The 21,486-nt window shown below is 44.9% G+C and overlaps 1 protein-coding gene across 1 annotated transcript in view; it reads right to left on the bottom strand.

Moving 5' to 3' along the window:
* Positions 1 to 440: 440 nt before the first annotated feature.
* The window catches only part of ZPBP (zona pellucida binding protein), a 419,635-nt gene continuing 398,589 nt past the window's right edge, over positions 441 to 21,486 (bottom strand). The window contains exon 8 of the mRNA XM_029589753.1: positions 441 to 840. Within this exon, the coding sequence (XP_029445613.1) occupies positions 749 to 840 (92 nt within the window). The 3' untranslated portion in view covers positions 441 to 748. The remainder of the gene's footprint in view (positions 841 to 21,486) is intronic.

Genomic DNA, 21,486 nt, shown 5'->3' with positions numbered 1-21,486 from the left:
CAGAAGGGTAAGGGATTGGGGAAGAGAATGACTAGGGCTAAGGAAAAATTGAATTCAACTATACTTGGCATTTGCTAAGCTTTAGTTTAATAAGACATATATAGGTTCAACTCATTTTTTGTGGAAGATGAAGGTACAAATACAAGGGCTCCCACTCTTTATCTTCATTGTATCCAATGAATTCTTAGTGCACAAAAATGTTCTTTAAACATTTTATCTGATTCTTTAACAATTCTACATTTTTATCACCTTACAAATTCCAGCTGGATCTTTGGACCTTGAACAGATTATTACTGGAAGTAATACCATTTCCACTGAGAAACCAACCCCCTAGCTGCTGCAGATAAGCTTTTTGATTTGTGCAATTAGACCAGTAAAAAGCATATAAAGACTTATAGTAGTTTGTGTTGTGATGAAACTTATATATACTCTAGAGAAGCTTTTAGTATGTAGAAGTCTTTAATATTATTTCCCATTACAAAAATAGTGGATTACACCAGATTTCATTTTCATGCTCAGTATTAAATAACCCAATAGCTTTCCATATACGTTTAAAAATAAATATTGAGAAATGGAGCACATCCAAAAGATGAAAATAGTACAGTACAGATCAACATTTTAATTGAATTGACCTAACACTGATATATTCACATCATGTTTTAAATATTATACATATATACTGTAGTTATGAATAGCTTTTATATTGTTTCACTCTGATAAAAAAAAAAATGCCACTAGTTATCTTCAGTTAACATTTCTTTGCTCCATATATTGAGCTGCTGTTGCAAGGAAGGCAGTGAACACCATCTTGTGGGTTATATGTTCCTGGACTGCAGATAACTATAAAAAGAAGAGAGAAGAGATTGCACTTAATATAAGATGAATTATCAATGCAAAGGTTTAGAGAAGCTACAGTGTATTTTATACCACAAACCAGATTATTAACAGAGATAAAATCAATTAGCTGAAAACTATGAATATCTTCATTCAAAAAATCAACCACGATATTATGAGAAATAAGGGGCTGATGCAATATGGTGTGCTGAGCCGAGCGCACTCTTAAAGTGCAGGTGGACGTGGGTAAAATAGGCGCTAATCTAGTGCCTATTCAATGCGCGTCTAATGCCGAGTGAATGTAATAGTGCTCTTCACATGCAAATGCATGTGAATGAGGCTATTAGGCATTTACTCCCGATGCAAAAAGAAAAATGTGCATCTCCGATGCACATTTAACTGTCATCTATTAACACCTGCAAGGAGCAGGCGTAAATAGATGTGCGCATCGAAAAAAGAAGAAAAAGAAAAGAAAATTTAAAAAAAAGCTTACGATTGGGCCCATCACAAAAGCCGACACTGAGTTTAATGGCATTGGTTTTAGTTACCGGCGGACAGCCATGAAAATCGATGCCGATAAACCCGGCAATGGTTTTTGTGACTAGGTCGATGAAAACCAACGCGAGATCTATTCAATGCCACCTGAGGAAGCACTTGGAGCCCTAGGTGGACTCTAGAGCAACAGCAGGAGCCGCTCCTTCCCTCCTCCCCCCCCCCCCCCCAGAGCTTGTGATCCGGCCCAGCAGCTCCGAGCAGGCCCCAGCCTCTGACACAGGTCTTTGTGCCAGCAGCGCCTCTGCCCTCTGCGTCTCCCTTCACATGAAGCGACTCTATCGCACCCACCCCGAGGTATCACTGCAGCTCGACCTCGCTTTACCTTCCCTGCCGTGGCCTCAGGTGTCTCTCGCTGCCGCCCACCTCTGAGGTGTGTCCATCCTCCCTGGCTCTTTCCTCAGAGCAGGAGAGCAAGCGCGGGCTCAGCGACTAAAACCAACGCCGGGTTTATCGGCGTCGGTTTCCCTTACTGTCGTACGGCGGTCATGAAAACCGATGCCGGGTTTATTGGCGTCGGTTTTCGTGACCGGCATACGGCAGTCACGAAAACCATTTGGGTTCATTTTAGCAAGGATGCACTAGGGTCACAAGTGCATCCTTGCTAAAGCGACCCCCTAATTTAAATATTGCATGGCGCCCCCCTTTGGGGCGCCATGTGCGCATTAAGAGAGCAGGCGCTGACTTTTCAGCACCTGCTTTCTACGTGACTTTATTGCATCAACCCCTAAATATGCTACCTAATTGAAAAAGATGATACAGCCTATCTAGTTTACTCATCCACACCAACTAATTCAGCTTTACAATCCCTACCACACCCTCAGAGATCCCCTGTATTTAACCTATGCTTTCTTTAATTTACATATTGTTCTTGTCTCCACTACTTCCACAGGGAGGCTGTTTCATGCATCCACTACTACCTCTGTAAAGAAATATTTCTTAGATTACTTCTGAGTCTTTCACCCTGATTCCATGACCCCTTGTTCTAAAGCCTCCTTTCTGTTGAAAGAGGCCTGCTTGCTGTGCATGGAAACTTTGGAGGTATATAATCAGCTCTATCATATTTCCCCTATCTCACCTTTCCTCTAGATATACATTTTCAGATCTTTAGGTCTGTCTCTATATGTTTTAGCATGAAGACCACTGAATATTTTAGTAGCGACTGACTCCAACCGCACCTTGAAGGTGTGGTCTCCAGAATTGCACACAGTATGTTAAATAAGGTCTCACCAGGGGCAATATCACCTTCCTTTTCCTGTCTATTCACCTGTTTGGCTACCTTAACATCATCAAATATGATCACCCCCAGATCCTGTTCTTCTTTTGTGCTTAGAAGAATTTCACCCCCTATACTATATCTCTCTATTGGGGTTTTGCAGCCTAAATGCATGTCTGCAATTTTTAGGATTAAATCTTAGCTGCCAGACTCTAGACAATTCCTTGAGCTTCACTAGGTCCCTCCTCATGTGTTCTACACCTTCCTGGCTGTCTACCCTGTAGCAGATTATGGTATCATCAGTGAAAATACAAACATTTCCTGACAATCTTTCTGCAATGTTGCTAACAAAAATGTTGAAAAGAATCTGTTCAAGGTCCAATCCCTGCAGCATACTGCTAGTAATGCCCCCCTCCTCAAAGTGTACTCCATTTACCACTACCCTTTGTTGCCTCCAACTCAACTGGTTTTTAACCCAGTCACTTCAGGGCCCATACAAGGGTGCTCGACATATTTATAAGTTGTCTATGTGGAACCATATCAAAGGCCTTAGTGAAATCCAAGCACACTACATCTAGCGTTCTCCCCTGATCCAACTCTCTGATCACCCTATCACAGACCTACCTTTGGTAAAACAAAACTGCACTATCCTCTGTTTCAGCAGTGATTCTATTAATTTATTCACCATAGAGGTCAGACTAATTGACCTGCAGTACCCAGCCTCCTCCTTACTTTCACTTTTGTGCATAGGAACCTCATCTACCCATATCCAGTCCTCTGTAGCTGCTCCCAAATCTAAAGGTGCATTGAAAAAAATCTGCCAGTGGAGCTGCCTGAACTTTTCTAAGTTATCTTATTACCCTTGGATGTATCCCATCTGACCCCATCACTTTCTTGACTAAGCTTAGGTTAGCTCCTGAGAAACATACTTTTCTAAAAATCAGTTGAGGTTTACCTCATTTCCAATCTTATTTGTGTTTGTTTGGTCCTGCTCCTGTCCCTTGCTCAATGAACAGTGAGCAGATATATTTGTTGAGCAATTTTGCTTTATCCTCATCAATCTCTATCTACATAATCCTCCCCTTTATCTCCGAGTCTCACAATGCCATTTTTGCACTTCCTCCTATCACTAATATATCTGTATATGTCTTGTCTCCCCATTTTACTGTAATTGCCTTTTTTTTTCTTTTTACTACATTTGACTCTTTGCATTCTTGACTGCTTTCCCAGCTTCTCTTACCTTTTCCAGATATTGTTGCATCTTCCTCTTTCTGCAACCCCTTGAAGTTTATGAACTCTAACCTTTTTTTGTTACTTTTTCAGTTATGTCTTTAGAAAACCACAGCAGCCTCTTTTTCATTTTTCTTTATTTAATTTCCTAACAAAAAGTTTTGTTGTCCTTATAATATATCCTTTTAGTCTGGCCCACTGCTCTTCTACTTCCCTTATATTTTACCATCCAACTCATGATTCTTTGAGGTATTCCCCCTATTTTAACAAAGTTAGTTTTCCTGAAGTCTCGAATCCTCATCTTTGAATGAAATTTCATCCCCTGCACTTTAATATTGAACCACATTATCCGGTGATCACTGGATCTCAGATGATTGTCCCTTACAACAACAGAAACACTGTCTCCATTGGTAAGCACCAGATCCACTATCATCTTCTCCCATATGGGTTCTGTAACCAATTGATGGAACAGTTTTCCCTGCAAAGAATCCAGGATCTTTCTGCTTCTAGAAGATATCACAGCTGGAATGTCCCAATCAACATCCATCAGACTGAAATCCCCTAGTAATAGCACCTCCTCTTTCATAGCAATTTTGTGAATACCCTCTATTAAATCTCTATCCAATTCTTCAATCTGTGATGGAGGTCTGTATATTACACCAATATAAATAATGTTCCCTTTTTCCAGATTAAACCACAGTGCCCCCTCTTACATTACAATTCTGTTGCTTTAATATTTTTTTATATATAGTGCCATGCCTCTTTCCTTTCTTCCTAATTGGTCCTTCCTGAATAGATTGTAGCCTGGTATAACTATAATCCAGTCATGGTTCTCCATATACAACATCTCCATGGGAACCACTACATCCAAGTTAGTTTCTTCCATGACTGCCTCTAGATCCAGGGCTTTATTTCCCATACTGTGAGCATTAATGTATATAACTTTCCAGATTTTTTCCCTTTTTTCCATTTCTCTACAGTATTTGATGTTTTACTTACCTTAGTGCTTTGTTCATCAATCCCTGATGATCCTAGTTTAAAGCTCTCCTCATTAGGTAGGCCAAAATTACAATAATACATTGTAGATGGCAACATTTGTAGTATGACCTAGCAGCAGAGCAAGGGTCACCCTATCACTGCTCCTCAGGAGTGCCCTCTCCTCTACCGAACATATTGGCAATCCAAGGAGACCAGCAATGGAGCTATCAACAGCAAGAGCCAGCCCTATAAGGGCCACTCAAAAGGCATGTAGCCTAGTGGTTAGAACATCAGGCTATGACCCAGGAGACCAGCGTTCAAGTCTCACTGGTACCTGTCACTCCTTGTGACCTTGGGCAAGTCACTTTACTCTTCATTGTCTCAGGTACAAACTTAGATTGTGAGCCCGCTGGGGGTAAGGAAATACCTACAGTACCTGAATGCAATCCACTTTGAAGAGCTAAAAGAGTATGAAAAGAAGAATATAAAAAATCTGGGGAGATCAAAAACAGCTCTCCTGGCCCTTTCCCATCCATCACATTAGAAGCAAGAGCCAGCTCCATAAGGAACATCCAAAAGTGGGCCTAATGCCAAAGAGTTGCACCAAACAATATGCAGACTGTGGCAACTAAACAATAGGGTTTATTATCACTACCATAAACTATGCACCTTCTTTTTTTTTTTTTTACTAAAAACACCACATTTTTCAGACTACTCTTCCTCAGAGTGCTACTTTTCTGCCTTAGTGAGAAAACTCTTCTATATTCTGGCCACACTACCTCCCTCCCCCCAAATGAGATCACCTTTATGTTTCAGACTACACTACCTCTTTCCCTCAGTGAGAGACCAATCTTATGTGCTGATCACACTATTTCTCTCCCACCACTCTTACATGCACATCACACTACTTCTCTGTCTCAATTCACCAATTTTATATGTTAACGATGCCACTTCTCGCTCTCCCTTACAGGCCGATACAGTAAAGCGTGGCTTCAGTTGCCCGTTTTTTAACCAGCTTTGGACATGCGTTTTGAGCGCGCAAGACGTACCAGTGATTCAGTATCTGCTTTTACGCATCCTTAGCGCTTGCCGAAAAAGAAGCGTATCCATTTCCGCCCGCCGCATGTATATGATATGTTAATGATCGGATTAGCTATTCCCCCTGATACAGTAACGTGCGCCCAAATTATCGCCTTTTTAACAAGCTTTTTTACCACGTCAATATTTACCGCCTACCCTGACCCTGGCATTAGTGTGGTGTTCAGTCAGCTTCGGACCGGACAGCATGCATATATTGGCTCTGGTGATCTTTTTCATTCGGTTGAGAAGCAGAATGAGAAATGCTCAAAATGCTTGGCAAGCGAATTCTACAAGGCAGATTGGAGAGGCCAACAGGGGAGCCCAGAAGCAAGGAGAACCCAGCCAACCGGAGAACCCAGCAGCATAACTGGAGGAGGTATGTGTTCAACTGTACCATCCATCTTTGGGCGTCTCTGAGGCTCCGGACATGGATGCCTCTATGAACGCCGGACAGATGGGAGCCGCGCCAGGCCTTCCTCCGGTGTCTGCTAGGCATCCTGATGCTCCTAGGGTCCAGCGGAGACATGGACGCCTCTACGGATGCCTTCTGGCATCTGCTAGGCGTCCTGAGGCTCAGGGGAGGGCCAGCGGACGCCTATACAGACGCCTATACGGACGCCTTCCTCCTGCATCTAGAATTAGGCATCCCTGAGGCTGCTGATTGTAGTGAATGCTTAAATAAGAATGCATAGTTCATTTATGAATAATAAAAGCTTAGCTAAGAACGCATAGCTCATTTAGAATACAAACTTGAGAATCCACAGTGTTGCAGATCCATGTATGTACTGTTAAACAATTTATATGTGTTAAAAAGTTTAAAAAGTGTTTAAAAAAAAAAAAAGTGTTAAATAAAATAAATAAATGTGCTGCTAGTATGTACACCAGAGAACCCACAGTGTAGCATATCCATCTATGTACTGGGAAACTTTTTCTATTTGCCCTGCTAGTAAATCTATGTACCCCTGAGAATCCACAGTGTTGCATATCCATGTATGTGCTGTTAAACGATTTATATGTGTTCATCAGCATTTAATTTGAATTTCTTGTGTTTGCCTCTGTTGTATTCCATACAGGCACAGCACCGGACCATTGGCAGGCCAGGCCATCAGCAGGCCATCGGCAGGCTAGGATGTTTCATTCGCACACGGACAACTCTGTTTGGCATGTGTGAGTGAGATGTTGTCCGAACCTACCGGCTGAGCTCACAGGCAATCCTGTTCCTCTATGAAGATCTGCACTGTGACCTAGAGCCCCTGGCCAATTGCCTCCATGCTGTGCCAGGGTTGACAAAACTTCTTGGGGCTTTAAATTTTTTTTGGTACCGGAAGTTTTCAAAACTCCGTGAGTGTCGTTGCAGGTATGACACAGGCCTCCATTTCATGGCATCTGTCACAGGTATTGAAGACCATGATGAAGCGGATGAGGAAGTACATTGTCTATCCTACGGATCCAGCGGAGCTGCAACAGATCCACAGTGGATTCATGGGTATTGCAGGGATGCCAAACGTGTAAGCACTCATATTGTGTTTACCCCCAGGTCAGAGGAAGAGAGTACATTCCGGAATCGCAAGCACTTCCATTCGATAAATGTTCAAGTCATTTGCGATGCTCACCTTCGGGTTCTAAATGTTGTAGCAAAGTATCCTGGGAGCTGCCATGACGCCTACATTCTCGCACATTCATCTCTGGGGACCCAATTCCCAGAGGGAAAGTACGGTGAAGGTTGGCTACTTGGTAAGTGACAATGACTACTGCCTGTGATTCTATCTGTCATGTGTGTAGGTCTAGGGATGTTAGGGATGTTCAGTATACAATTATGTTAATGATGTTATGTGTATGATGTTAGGCGCTGCAAAGTTGTTTTTGATGCATTCTGGATTATTGATCCTATAGGTAATGGCGGCTATGGCTGTAAGCCCTGGTTGCTAACTCCACTCCAGTCCTCATGCACAGCGGCCGAAAAACGCTACAATGAGGCTCATGGCAGCACCAGAAACATGATCGAGCGCACTTTTGGAGTTCTGAAGGGGCATTTCCGATGTCTGGATCGCTCAGGGGGAGCCCTGCTGTACAGTGCAGAAAAGGTGGTGAGCATAATTGTTGCCTGCTGCATGCTACACAACATTTGTCAGAGATTTGGTGTGGATGCAGAGGTAGCCGAAAACTTGCCACCAGATCCGCCTGTGGAACCGGCAGCTGAATCGGACAACACTGCACGGGGTCATGAAGTCCGCCGAAGGATCATCAAAAGTTATTTCTCTTGTAAGTTTTTAAATGTAATACATTCATTTTCCTAACAAGTCTTATTTTGTCTTGTAGTGCCACTCCTGTCTCCAGGGTCCATACTGATGTGGCGCTTTCATTGTAGTACATTGCTCTGATTAATTCGAGATATTAATCATTTCTCTTTCTGTACGGCCTATTTACTCTTGTCTTGTTTTTGTTTCAGGAGCTGTGATCCATCCATCTAACAATCCACCCCTCAGAACATTTCCCTGCAAGATGACCCCTCCATCAAACACTTTACAAGCTGATCCCTCCATCAAACCCTTTACAATCACAAAAGTATTCATTGTCTTCAGTTTTTTATCGTATTTATTGAAGTATAAAATAAAACAACTGTGTCTACCCATTGTAACCTAATTTTCTTTCTTTCCTCTTGTATGAACTTCTATGCCTTTCCCCGCAACCAAATATTTTTCATTGTCTTCTGTTTTTTATGGTTGAATTAATATTCCTTGAAGTGTAAAATTGATAAAAAGTTAATAAACATTTAACCAAAATTTCTTTCCTTGTATGAACATCAAAGCTTTTCCCAGCAATCACTAATTCATTGTGTTCTGTTTTTTATGGTTTCATTTACATTTCTTGAAGTATAACATCAATAAAGTGTGTCTAGCCATTGTATACAACATTCTTGTCTTGCCTTGTATTTTAAACTCTTACACGTGCAGCACCCCTCCAGTGCCAATGATTCCCCCCCCCCCCCCCCGTCTCTCCTGCCCCCATCTGTGCCTTCGAACCAGACATAGGGGATGGGGATGCTATCGGCATTGACATTGACGTTATCAACCCGGTCTCTCCCTGCCAACCCGGTCTCTCCCTGCCAACCGAAATGACAATGAAGATGCTCGTACTGCATGGTCCCTTCCCTTCCCTTTCCTTACCCATCCCATCCCCTATGCATATAGCTATAACTATTAAAAAAATTGCTATTCTGCTATGTTGTAAGATCTTCCACTTTGATTACTTAACATTTTTTTGGACATATTCAGTGCGTGTTGTGACATTAAACAATACGTAGGTTAATTGCCAAAAAGAACTTTTATTGAAAAATGTAAGATTGGTTAACGGAACGATAAGCTGAGGCAAGTTCGCAAATTGCGCCGATCAATTCCGCCATCGTTTCTCGAATCGCATTTGCTTGAGCAGCCATACCTGCATTGAGGTCGGACCGCATCAACCGCACTTCCTGGAGGAGGAGTTCATTATGTTGATCTTGCTGCGAGGTTAGTCCACTCAAAAACTGCTCACTTAGTCCATCAGTTCCAAAAAGTGCCAGTTCAAGGTTCTGCGCTACTGACGCCTTTTCCAGTGCTGGTGGAGCGTCAGCCTGTAGCTGAGATGGTTGCAATTCAAGAAATGTTTCCAGGAGTGCTGAATCCTCATGCGCCAGGGGTACCGATACTTCTGGTGGTTGGCTGATAGAAGACACATCAAACAGGTTCGGTGTAACCACTTCCTCTGTAAACATGTGTTGGCTGGGGGAGTCAGTGCTCGACATCAGGAACATAAAATCATCTGGCGTGGGAATGGATTCTTCGCTGGTTACATCACCATCATCCACTCTATCTGTGGATAAAGATAGAGAAAGAGGTTGCAGTTATTCTATAACCTCTGAAGAGTGTATTGGGCATTATAGCAGTACCGTCTTCATACTCTAAACATGTGGAATCATGCGTTAAGTGTAGCTGAATTTTCAATCCGGAGGAGAAAATAAAATTAAAAAAAAATATATATATAGTATTATATATTTATTGATATTTATGAATTTAACTAATCGAACAAGAATTCTTATAACAGGAAAAGTACATAGAGATGTGCCATATTTTCAAAATTTAATTAGATAGTATTACCATAAGGTGGACGACAGTAGGGCAATCATTCCCGCACATCTCAAAAAAACTGTTGGAAAAAAGTGGAAATCAAGAACAGAGAAAGAGCGATCAAACATCAGTCAACCCCTCATGAGCCATAAAGTTAACATGCAATGCTAACAAGATATATGTACATGCATACCTTCACTTGCTGCCGTGTCAGCGCCGTACGTGTCTGCACGCCTACCACGACCTCCGGCCTCACAGTTCGGAGAATCAGCTCCTCCACTGGTGTCAGCACGATATGACATGATGGCCCTCCACCGGTCCTCTTTGCCGACGTGTCAATTTTTGAGGCCTTCTCTTTCACCTCTTTTCTGGTGTCACGCCACCGGTGCTGCACCTGTTTAACGTCCCTGGGCTTGACGGAAAGGGAGCTCACATCCTGAGCGATCTTTTCCCAAATCCTTTTCTTCGTGGAGCATGAAACCTTGGACTGGAAAAGAACTTTATATTTTTCGCAGACGGCCCGGCACAATAATTCCTTCTCTTCATCCGTGAAGCGAGCGTTACGGGTTCACATTTTAGATGGCTGGCTAGAAGTTGTGTCTTCCGGTTGTTCATGCTCAATGGCATGCTTCTCAACCTCAGCAATTGTGTGTTTTCCATTCAGGTAGAATGTTTTCCATTCTACCTGAATGGAAAAAAATAACGGGTGATTAATGAATGGGAAGCATCATGACGGAAATTAACAAAAGCTGTATAAATAAAATATACTAGAAACTATAGAGGCCCATGTACAGAATCAAGCAAGAGCCTGAAGTGCCTTCCAGTGCTGGTTGCCAGTCTCCGGACTCCGCCTCTACCCGTGCAATGCAATGTTTTCCGGGTATCATTGTCTGAATCGGAGAAAATAACAAGGGGAAAAGGGGTTAATGACTGTGATGAAAATTAACAAAAGAATGACAGGAAAGGAACAGGGGCACATGGAGAGCATTCAGCCAAGAGTCTAAACCCTGAAAGAAGAGGGGCACATATACAGCCAAGTGACAATCAGGAACATCAAAAACAGAATAACCGCAAAGAAGAGGGTCACATATACAGAAAGATCAGAAACAGAATAACCGCTAAGAAGAGGGGCACATATACAGCTAACAGTCACAGTGAAAATCATGAACATCAAAAACAGAATAACCGCTAAGAAGAGGGGCACATATACAACTAACAGTCACAGTGAAAATCATGAACATCAAAAACAGAATAACTGCTAAGAAGAGGGGCACATATACAGTTAACAGCCACAGTGAAAATCTTGAACATCGAAAACAGAATAACCGCAAAGAAGAGGATCACATATACAGATAACAGCGAAATTAATAAACATCAAAAACAGAATAACCGCTAAGAAGAGGGGCACATATACAGCTAACAGTCACAGTGAAAATCATGAACATCAAAAAAATAATTACACTGGGCAACAATTAAAGTGTTACTGACCTAAAAATGTCCTACTCTGTAGTATCTTGATGTGCTGAACACGAATATGACCATGAAAAGTTTTTATTGGCTCTCGTTTTGAAGATATTTAATATAGTTCACTTTCTATGTTTAATCATGTAAATTTATCCAGTAGGACTGTAAATAAGCCTAGAATGATGTAATATTGCATCATATTGCATAATACCATCATGCACACGTCATCCAGAGTTTATTACATCATTTTCTGATGCAATGCAGTTCTACTACCATGCTGCTGCTGAGTAAGCTGACGTCAGCAGTATACTATATGAAGCCCAGTCAGAAAGGGTGAGCATTTGAAATATTCATGCTGGCTGACTACTGGTGGACACTCTGCAGAGATGCTCATGAACAGGTGTACAAGAGACAAGCAAAGAAATCTAAGACGTAGTCTATGACTTCATTTTTCAAACGGTATTAACCGTAGGTCTCCTACTATTGGCATACAGTTCAAGATGTAATTATATTATTGCATATTACAAAAAAACTAGAGCCAATTTTGCATTTTCACAGTCACATTCGTGTTTAGCACATGGAAATGTATAAGAATTGACTAATTTCATTTCTGTAACATGACTTTTGTGAAAATTTGTTGCCCAGTGTTACCGGAAAGAAGAGGGGAACATATATTACAAACAGGAAAATGAAAAACAGTCCTGCCACCATGGATGTCGAGGCCATGGAGGGTAGGGAGAAAAAGGCAGGAATGTCCATGTTCACCGGCCATGTAACCTTCCAACGTCTGTGGCTTGCGGCGGAACCAAAGGGATGCCCAATTCTAGGCTTAATCCTTGAGCGCCCTAGCCTAAGCGCACAGAAAAGTCAGTAGCATAGGGACATGGAGCAACCCAAGGGATGCCTAATTCTAGGCTTGAGAGTACATGATGGTCTAGCTACTAACCTTTCCGGACTATCACGAAGGTTGGAAGAAAGGCTGCCTTGAGCGCCGGAAAGGTTGGTTGAACTTTTGAAAGTGGCTAGCTTGTCCTCAGCATCCAATAATCCTGGTGGCCTTGCGGTACCTGTTGGAAAGAAAGAAGCGGCATTGCTATGCCTACCTGCTGAAAGCCTTGCTGATCTCCCAATAGATATCCAACGGAACAGTTGTACATGGTCCGTCCTAGACCAAAACAAATTAGAAAGGGACTTTTTCATTCGGAGAAGCGACTTATATACAAGTCCATGGTAGGATTATGACGTTGTGATGATGTCACAAATGGGAAACAGCAGTTCCAAAAAGGCAGGAAAAAAGGTGGGAATGTTCATGTTCAGCCTTGAGCGCCAGTAGGGGCATGGCGGAACCGAAGGGATGCCTTATTCTATGCTTCTGCCTTGAGCGCCTGAAAAGTTCAGCAGTAGGGATATGGCGGAACCAAAGGGACACCTAATTCTAGGCTTCAGCCTTGAGTGCCTGAAAAGTTCAGCAGTAGGGATATGGCGGAACCAAAGGGACACCTAATTCTAGGCTTCAGCCTTGAGCGCCTGAACATTTTGTAGCAGTAGGGAAATGGTGGAACCGAAGGGACGCCTAATTCTGGGCTTCAGCCTTGAGCGCCAAGAAAAGTCGGTAGCAGAGGACGGTGGCGAGAAAAAGGCAGGAACGTCCATGTTCACCGGCCATGTAACCTTCCAACGTTCATGGCCTGCGGCGGAGGGGCAGCAGCCTTGAGCGCCTGAAAAGTTTGTAGCAGTAGGGACATGGCGGAACCAAAGAGACGCCTAATTCTAGGCTTCAGCCTTGAGCGCCTGAAAAGTTCAGCAGTAGAGACATGGCGGAACCAAAGGGACGCCTAATTCTAGGCTTCAGCCTTGAGTGCTTGGACAGTTTGTTGCAGTACGGACATGGCGGAACCAAAGGGACGCCTCAACGGACGCCGGGAGCAGGTGGCAGGGCGCTAGCATGTGCAACGCCATGCCCGGATGGCCATTTTCTTAATGATATCCAAGATGCCGAGAGGGAGGATGTCCATCTTTAGCACCGGGGATGTGAGGCTGCTGGCATCCCTAATTGTTGAGGATGAAGGGCACCTGTACTTCAGCCCTGGGCGCCCGCGGGACCAGGACAGGGTCGACGAGGCCTGGTGGGCACTCATGGCCCAATTCAACACCCAGGCTTCCTACCTGAGGGAGGTAAGTTCGTAGGCCTCTGTTTCTTGTCATCTTCTAACACGCAGGAGAAAAAACAAGTTAAATAACATATATTTGGGAGGGGGGGGGGGTTGTTTTGTATTGTTGTGGGTGACAATAGGAAAACTGACACTTGACTTGGTGGAACCAAGGAAATTACATTTATTTGGGTGGTTGTTTTGTATTGCTGTGCGCGACAATAGGACAACTGGTACTTGACTTGTTTGAAGTATTTGGGTAGTTGATTTGTATTGCTGTGGGTGACAAAAGGAAAACAGACACTTCACTTGTTAGACTTGTTTGTTTTGAATTTTTTTTTGCCTCAAAAGCAAAGTAAATGTTTTAGTTCAACTTGTGTTTCCTATTTCTATTGTATTACCGTCAAGTTGAGGCACTGAAGAAGCGGGCAAGGCGGATCCGGAGGGAGGAGCCGGATTACCTGAGAGCCCTGCGGGCCCACCGCAGAGCGGAAGGTACATGCTGTTAGCAGATGTCATGGTTGACCTGCAAGCGTCAAGATCTTCTTTACAAATGCCATGAAGACATTTCACATTTGTACCATTCTTGATCGTTGCATGCGCAGCTGTGACAATTTTTCTATTTCTGTTTTCAGAGAGTACCATGGATAAAAGTACGAGCGAGGAAGAATACACTCCTCCAGGAGAACACCACGGTGAGCCTTTAATAACATCGGCATACTTAAAGTATGTGGATGTTTAATGCCATTTGGCATGCCTATGAAATGTGCATTTGTAAATGTCATACTCTCTGTAATGGTAGAGTTTATGTTCCTGTTTAAAATGTTGCTAAGTTCTCCCTCCTAATGTTGTGGATGTTTTCATGTGTGACAGCAGAAACGCTTTAACTTTTTCTCTTTTCAGACACATCGGCAGAGGGTGAAATGGAGGAGGAGGAAGCAGCGACACCGAGCATGTCCCCTGAGCCCGCAATTGTGCCCCCTCCCTTGATTGAGCCCCCTCCTTGATTGAGCCCCCCCCCCCCCCCGTGATCGATCCCCCCCCTGTTATTTTTCCGCACCAACTCTCTCCTGCCCCACCTGCCACAGGAGACGAGGACATCGTCGTTGACGATGTCGTCCCTGTCTCTCCTGGGCTTCCAGAGGTGGGTCAACAGCCAGAGGACAGCACAGTGGCCGGGAAAGGGCCCTCAGCCCTTATGGGGCACCTGGACGCTATGCTGCTCCTCCTGGTGCAGATGACCCGCGGCCTGGCGGTCCATGAGGGAATGGCAGTGCAGGCGGTGACCATCCTGCACGAACTGCCCTGTAGCCAGCAGGAGATTATTGAGCTCCTGCGCACAATGGCAGGAGCTCAGTCCCTGCACATCATGGCGCAGGCTCCTGCAGGACGGGTACTGCCTGAGGAACATCAATGACGATGCTCCTCCTCCTCCCCCATGGCATGGTCCCTCCCCTTTTTTTCCCCTCGCCCTCCCTCACCAAAATGTTGAATCACTGGTAAAAATATTTTTGTAAATAGTTAAAATTCTTTGATATATTTATTTTGCTTACAAAAATTTGTATGCGTTTCCTTTCAACAATTTATTGCATGTCACTTCTATGGTGATAAACTGTGGTGATAATCAAGAACAGAATGACTGCCAAGGATGAGGAGCACATGCACAGCATACAGACGGAATACAAAGAGAAAATCTACCAAACAGAAGAGGAGCACATGGAATACAAAGGGAAAATCAAACAAAAAGAAGAGGAGCACATGGAATACAAAGGGAAAATCAACCAGACAGAAGAGGAGCACTTGGAATACAAAGGGAACATCAATCAAACAGAAGAGGATGACATGGAATACAAAGGGAAAAACAACAGACGGAAGACGAGCACATGGAATACAAAGAGAAAATCTACCAAACAGAAGAGGAGCACATGGAATACAAAGGGAAAATCAACCAGATGGAAGAGGAGCACATGGAATACAAAGAGAAAATCTACCAAACAGAAGAGGAGCACATGGAATACAAAGAGAAAATCAACCAGACAGAAGAGGAGCACTTGGAATACAAAGGGAACATCAATCAAACAGAAGAGGAGCACATGGAATGCAAAGAGAAAATCTACCAAACAGAAGAGGAGCACATGGAATACAAAGGGAAAATCAACCAGACAGACAGAAGCACAGACGTTCGTACAGGCAGCGGGGCATTTCAGTCATGGACGTCTGCAAAGAGGCAGGAACGTCCATGATCGTCCATGAACGGAAGCCGCAACCTTGGACGTCCGGCCGGGCGCTCAAGGCAGCGGCCATGGACGTTGGAAGGCAGCGGGGCCTCCGATCATGGACGCCCGGATAGAGGCGGGAAGGTCCATGAACGGAAGCCCCGACCTTGGACATCCGGCTGGGCGTCTGGACGTGGAAGGTTGGGGGTGGCCTCCGAACAAGAGGATGTCCGGAGGCTCAGGGCAGTGGTGTCCATGCGGGGTCTGTAGAAAAGAACCATCCACTTACCTGGTGGAATGACATTTGAAATGTCATTTGAAATGACAGGTACCAGTGCACCGTGGATACTGTATAGGCGCTGTATACCGCTCTATACAGTAAAATGGATTGCGAGCGCCTACCGCTTCATTGACGCGCTTTGGACGCTCGTTTGCCGCCGCTTGGATTTGCATCTAATTTGAATACTGAATCGAGCGGTTTGTGAACCAAAACGTGCATGCGTCAAACAAGCGGGCGTCCGGCACTGCCACACTTTTTCTTACGCGTCTGTACTGTATTGGCCCGTTAGTGAGAGAAAACTCTTATGTGCAGAACACACTGCTTCTCTGTCTTTTTGAGAGACTAACCCTATATCTCACTTAATACTACTTCTCTCCCTCAATGAATGCGCTCTCCAGTCTCCAGTGTTTATGACTGAGCTACTCAAATCCCACTAAAACTGATAATACATTACACTTCAGACTAAAATGTGTCTTGCGCTCTAAAACTCAGAAACTACAAAGTCCCCTAAGATCCCAGTGAAATGGGAGAGAGGAAATCATGGTCATACCAGACCTCATAAAAGACAAAGGAGAAGAACAAAGTTACAAATAAACTTCCCATTAACACTGAAATGGCCACCAAAAGATCAACTGGAAAACATCTCACACAAGGTGTATGCATACATAGGACTAATGAATGTCAAATTAGTCAACAAAAAATACCCAAAGATTCAGAACATTATAAATAACTAAAACTTGATATTTTAGGGATAACAGAAACTTGCATAGATGAGACAAATGGAGTATCACGAAACATACTATGCTCTCAGGGGTTTTCCATTATACACAAATCCAGATCAAGAAAATGGGGAGGAGGAGAGGCAATTCTAGCCCTAAACAACATCAATTTGCACCAAATCCCTCTCTCCCAAGGGATGAAATCAAAATGACTACTAGTCAATTGGAGATGGAAATCCAGTGGGACTCCTAGTGGTCTATCAGCCTCCCAGAAAAAATATCTTGTCCACACAAGAAATGCTAGAACTGATCACAGATCTGACACTAAAATTTACCAAACTTGTGGTCACAGGTAACATTAATTTACATATAGACAAACCAACCCCACATAAAAATGATTTCCTGGCCACCATGACAACACTAGACCTCACTCAGGGTGTTAAATTCCTCACACATGAGAAAAGTTACATACAGGACCTAATTTTGCAGATAGGAGTACAAGACAGAACATCAAACAGATGGCATAATATAACTTCACTCTTGTGACCTGATCATTCACTACTTAAGTTCTCTCTGAACAGTGACTTTAAACAAGTAGACACGACTAGATCTTTAAAAGTGATCCAGAAGAAGAAAACTCAGAATCTGGAAAACTTGCTAAATTTACCAGAATTCCTCCCTAAAGATGAGAAGCCATTACCTATAACAGACCAAGTAAAGGTAGGGCATGAAATCTTAACTCCTATTTTCAAGATTATCCTTGTAACTAGAGGAGGTGGGGTTACATAACAGAAAAAGAGTCTAAAATTGGTGGAAGATCAAACTAGTGACCATTTGGCCAGTCACCAGTACTTTCACCTTTTTAGATTAAGTAAGTTACCTCTACAAACTCACAATTCCAATACAAAAAATACTAATCTTTACTAACTCATCCAAAGTCACATTTACAAACAGATACTTACAGTGAGGGAGCATACAGGAAACTGCCTCGGAACACCTTAGGGACCGGCCACAGCAATCTGGCCCATCCTCCTTAAGGACCAGCCCTGCAAGGGATTCTGGATGAAGGGACCAACAGGTACCAAAGGAGCGGGAACCAGACCTGTCTGGGCCAGTACAGGGCCACGAGAATCATAGTTCCCCAGTCTTGCTGGAGCTTCAAGAGAGTCTTCATGACCAGTGGAAGAGGAGGATATGCATACAGGAGACCTGTGCCCCAATACTGGGCAAAGGCACCCGAGGATGGAAGTCTGTCCATCCTGAACATGGAGCAGAATTTGCTCACCTTGCAGTTGCAGGGGGCGGGGGTCAAAGAGATCCACATCCAGAGTTCCCCACTGGCTGAAAATCTGGGCTGCTATTGCCAGATTCAGTGACCACTCGTGTGGTTGAAACGTATGGCTCAGATGGTCTGCCACCATGTTCATTGCTCCAGCTAGATACATTGCTCTCAGGAACATGCCCTGCAACAGAGCCCAGAAACAAATCTGTACCGCCTCTTGACAGAGGAGGAATGACCCCGTGCCTCCCTGCTTGTTGATGTACCACATTGCCACCTGATTGTCTGTACGAATCAGGACTGCCTTGTGGTACAAGCGGACTCGAAATGCCCAAAGAGCATAATGAATCACACGAAGCTCCAGGAAGTTTATCTAGTATACAGATTCCTGAGCCGTCTCCCGACCCTGTGTGTGGAGGTCATCTACATGCACCCCCCAACCGTGGGAGGAGGCATTAGTGGTAAGTACTACCTGAGGCACGGCAGCCTCAGGTAGTACTTGAGGCTTCCTGTTCCAGGTTGGATAGATTCTCTCACCAGGATAGGGAGACCTGCAGAGGTGGCATGATGTAAACACATGCCTTTAGGTCCCGGAACACCTGCTGCCACTGTGACCAGAATGTCCATTGTGTCCTGCACATGCAGAGGAGGGCAAATGGGGTGACATGGACAGACGCAGCCATGTGGCCCAAAAGACGAAGCAGCAGCAGATGAGCACAAACCTGCCGATGGCTGTGGACCAGTGATTACAGGGCAAGCACGCGATCATGGGGCAGAAATGACTTGGCCTGAATCATGTCTATTCTGGCTCCTATGAAGTCCAGATGGGGTGATGGGCAGAGGTAAGACTTTGGGTAATTGATGACAAACCCTAGAGTTCACAGCACTCGCATGGTCAGACTTAAAGAGTGGATTGCTCCCTGCTGGGAGGCACTTTTGACCAGCCAGTTTTCCAAGTAGGGGAACACATGTACCCCCTGACATCGGAGGTGCACCCCCACCACTGCCAGGAATTTTGGTGAATACCTGAGGGGCTTCTCCAACCACAAAGTGAAGATACTTCCTGTGAATTAGGAAGACAGCAATGTGGGCATAGGCATCCTTCAGATCAAGGGAGCAGAGCCAGTCTCCTCTTCTGAGGAGTAGGATTAGGGTGTCCAGAGAGACCATTTTGAACTTTCCCCTCTGAAGGAATTTATTCAAGGCTCTGAGATTGAGAATAGGGTGTAGACCCACAGTTTTCTTTGGTATCAGGAAATACTTTTAATAGAAACCTTGGCCCTGCTAGCGGAAGGGAATGGGTTCTACTGCTCCTGCAATTAGAAGGATGGAGAGCTCTGCCACAAGTATTTCCTGTGGAGCGGATGAACCCCATGATGGACATGGGGGAAAGTCTGCAGGGACATGCCTGAAATTCAGCCGATACCCCTAGCGGATGATTGTGAGAACCCACTGGTCTGACTTAACAAGGGGCCAGTGGTGGGCAAAGCAAAACAACTTGCCCCCAACCAGAGGGCTGGATGCCAGGGGTATGGTGAGCTGACTCACACTCCCTTGCTCCCAGTCAAAACCCCATGGTGGGGCTCTGTTGGGGGGCTGGCTGAGGCTTGGGGGTCCGCTGCTGGAACCAGCGCAGGGTGTGTGAGCCCGTGAGGTTGGAGGGTAATACTTCTTTTGATAATAGAAGGATTTCCTTGAGCCTTATCCTGAGGACTTCTTGATGGAGGATGGCGGATTGGAAGCACTAGCGGATCGCTGCTGAAGGGCCTCATAGTGGTCCTTCAGTTGGGCTAACACATCCCTGAACTTGTCCCCGAAGAGATTCTCTCCCATGCAGGGCAGATCAGCCAGCTTCTCCTGGACTTCTGACCGGAGGTCCAAGGTGCAGAGCCAGGCCATCCTGTGGGTGCCAATGCCCACTGCAGCCACTCTCACCGCTGTCTCAAAAACATCATAGGTGGACCTTACCTCGTGTTTCCCCGTCTCCAGACCCTGCTGTACTACCACAAAGAACGCATCCTGTTGCTGTTGCGGCAGGCATTCCAATAGCTCCTGGACCTGTTTCCATAAGTTCCGGTTGTATTGGGTTATATATAATTGGTAGGAGGTGATGCAGGCAATGAGCATAGCGTTCTGATATACCTTTTTACCTAGGGGCGGAGGCATGGGTGCGGGAATGCTTGTTTTTTTTGAGAGCGGACTCTACCACAATCTGCCTTACTGTTAATTGGAGGAATTGACACTGGATGTTCCAAAATCCCAAGGAGAAGTTCTTTAAAGATATCGTGGACTGGGACAGTCACTATCTCCTTTGAAGCATCAATGAATTGGAGGACTTCCAGCATCTTATGTTGAGTGTCCTCCTCTGTGAGGAGCTGAAATGGGATGGCTTCAGCCATGGCTCATATAAAACCCACAAAGGAAAGTTCTTCCGGGGGAGACTTACACCTCTCATCTGGTGGTGAAATTTCTGACAGGAGATCACTGGAGTCCTCAGAAGACTCTGAGGTATTATCTCTCCAGGGGTCATATGGGCCCTTGCTAAGGTCCCTTGGGGGCCTGCTTGGATGGATCCTGTCTAAGCTCCTTGGTCTCGGCACTGAGGGCATTGAGGGCACCAGGAGCACTGATGGCCTTGAGGGTGGCAAAGGCATTGATGGCACCGAGGTTCCCGACGGCCCAGGAATGGGATCAGGGAACTCCGTCACGGGAAAAGCAGGCCCGATGGCGCTGGTGGCCACAGCAAACCTTCCTCCTTGGAGGACCCATTAATGGGAATCACTCCAGAGGCAGGCATTGGTGGCTGCTGGGGAACTGAGGATCCCCTGGGCACCGGTTGTGTTGGAAAGACACCAAGTAGGATTTCCAAATGCTCTAGCAGGGGCACCAAAATAGATGGTGAAGGCTCCGGCACCAGTATGTGGGCCAGTGCCAGGGCGGTTAGATACCCCACAGGGCTTGGAGCACCGCCATCTGGACCCTGTGGTCTAACTCCTCCTGGAAGTCTGGTGAAGCTAGGACTGATGGAGGAGGAGGAAGAGGCATCACTGGAGCCTCCTCGGACCCCAGCACCGATATCGGTGGGAAATGCCTGGGACTCCCAGGTCTGCCAGTGGAAGAGGCCTCTTCACCATGGGGTTGCTTCGGTGATGGCATGGCGGTCGCTGGTGCTGCACTGGTTCTGGAGCCATGTGCAGACCAATGAGCCTGCCTTCAGTGCTGGGAAAAATAGTAGAATCTATTCTAAAGGTCAAAATTACAGAGCATATAGAAAGATATGGTTTAATGGAACACAGTCAGCATGGATTTACCCAAGGGAAGTCTTGCTTCAAAAAATTGCTTCATTTTTTAGAAGGGGTTAATAAACATGTGGATAAAGGTG

The sequence above is a fragment of the Rhinatrema bivittatum genome, chromosome 2, assembly GCF_901001135.1.
Source record: "Rhinatrema bivittatum chromosome 2, aRhiBiv1.1, whole genome shotgun sequence".
Classification (NCBI taxonomy): domain Eukaryota; kingdom Metazoa; phylum Chordata; class Amphibia; order Gymnophiona; family Rhinatrematidae; genus Rhinatrema; species Rhinatrema bivittatum.
Note: the sequence above shows the minus strand (reverse complement) of the source record. Positions and strands in the feature narration are given on the sequence as shown.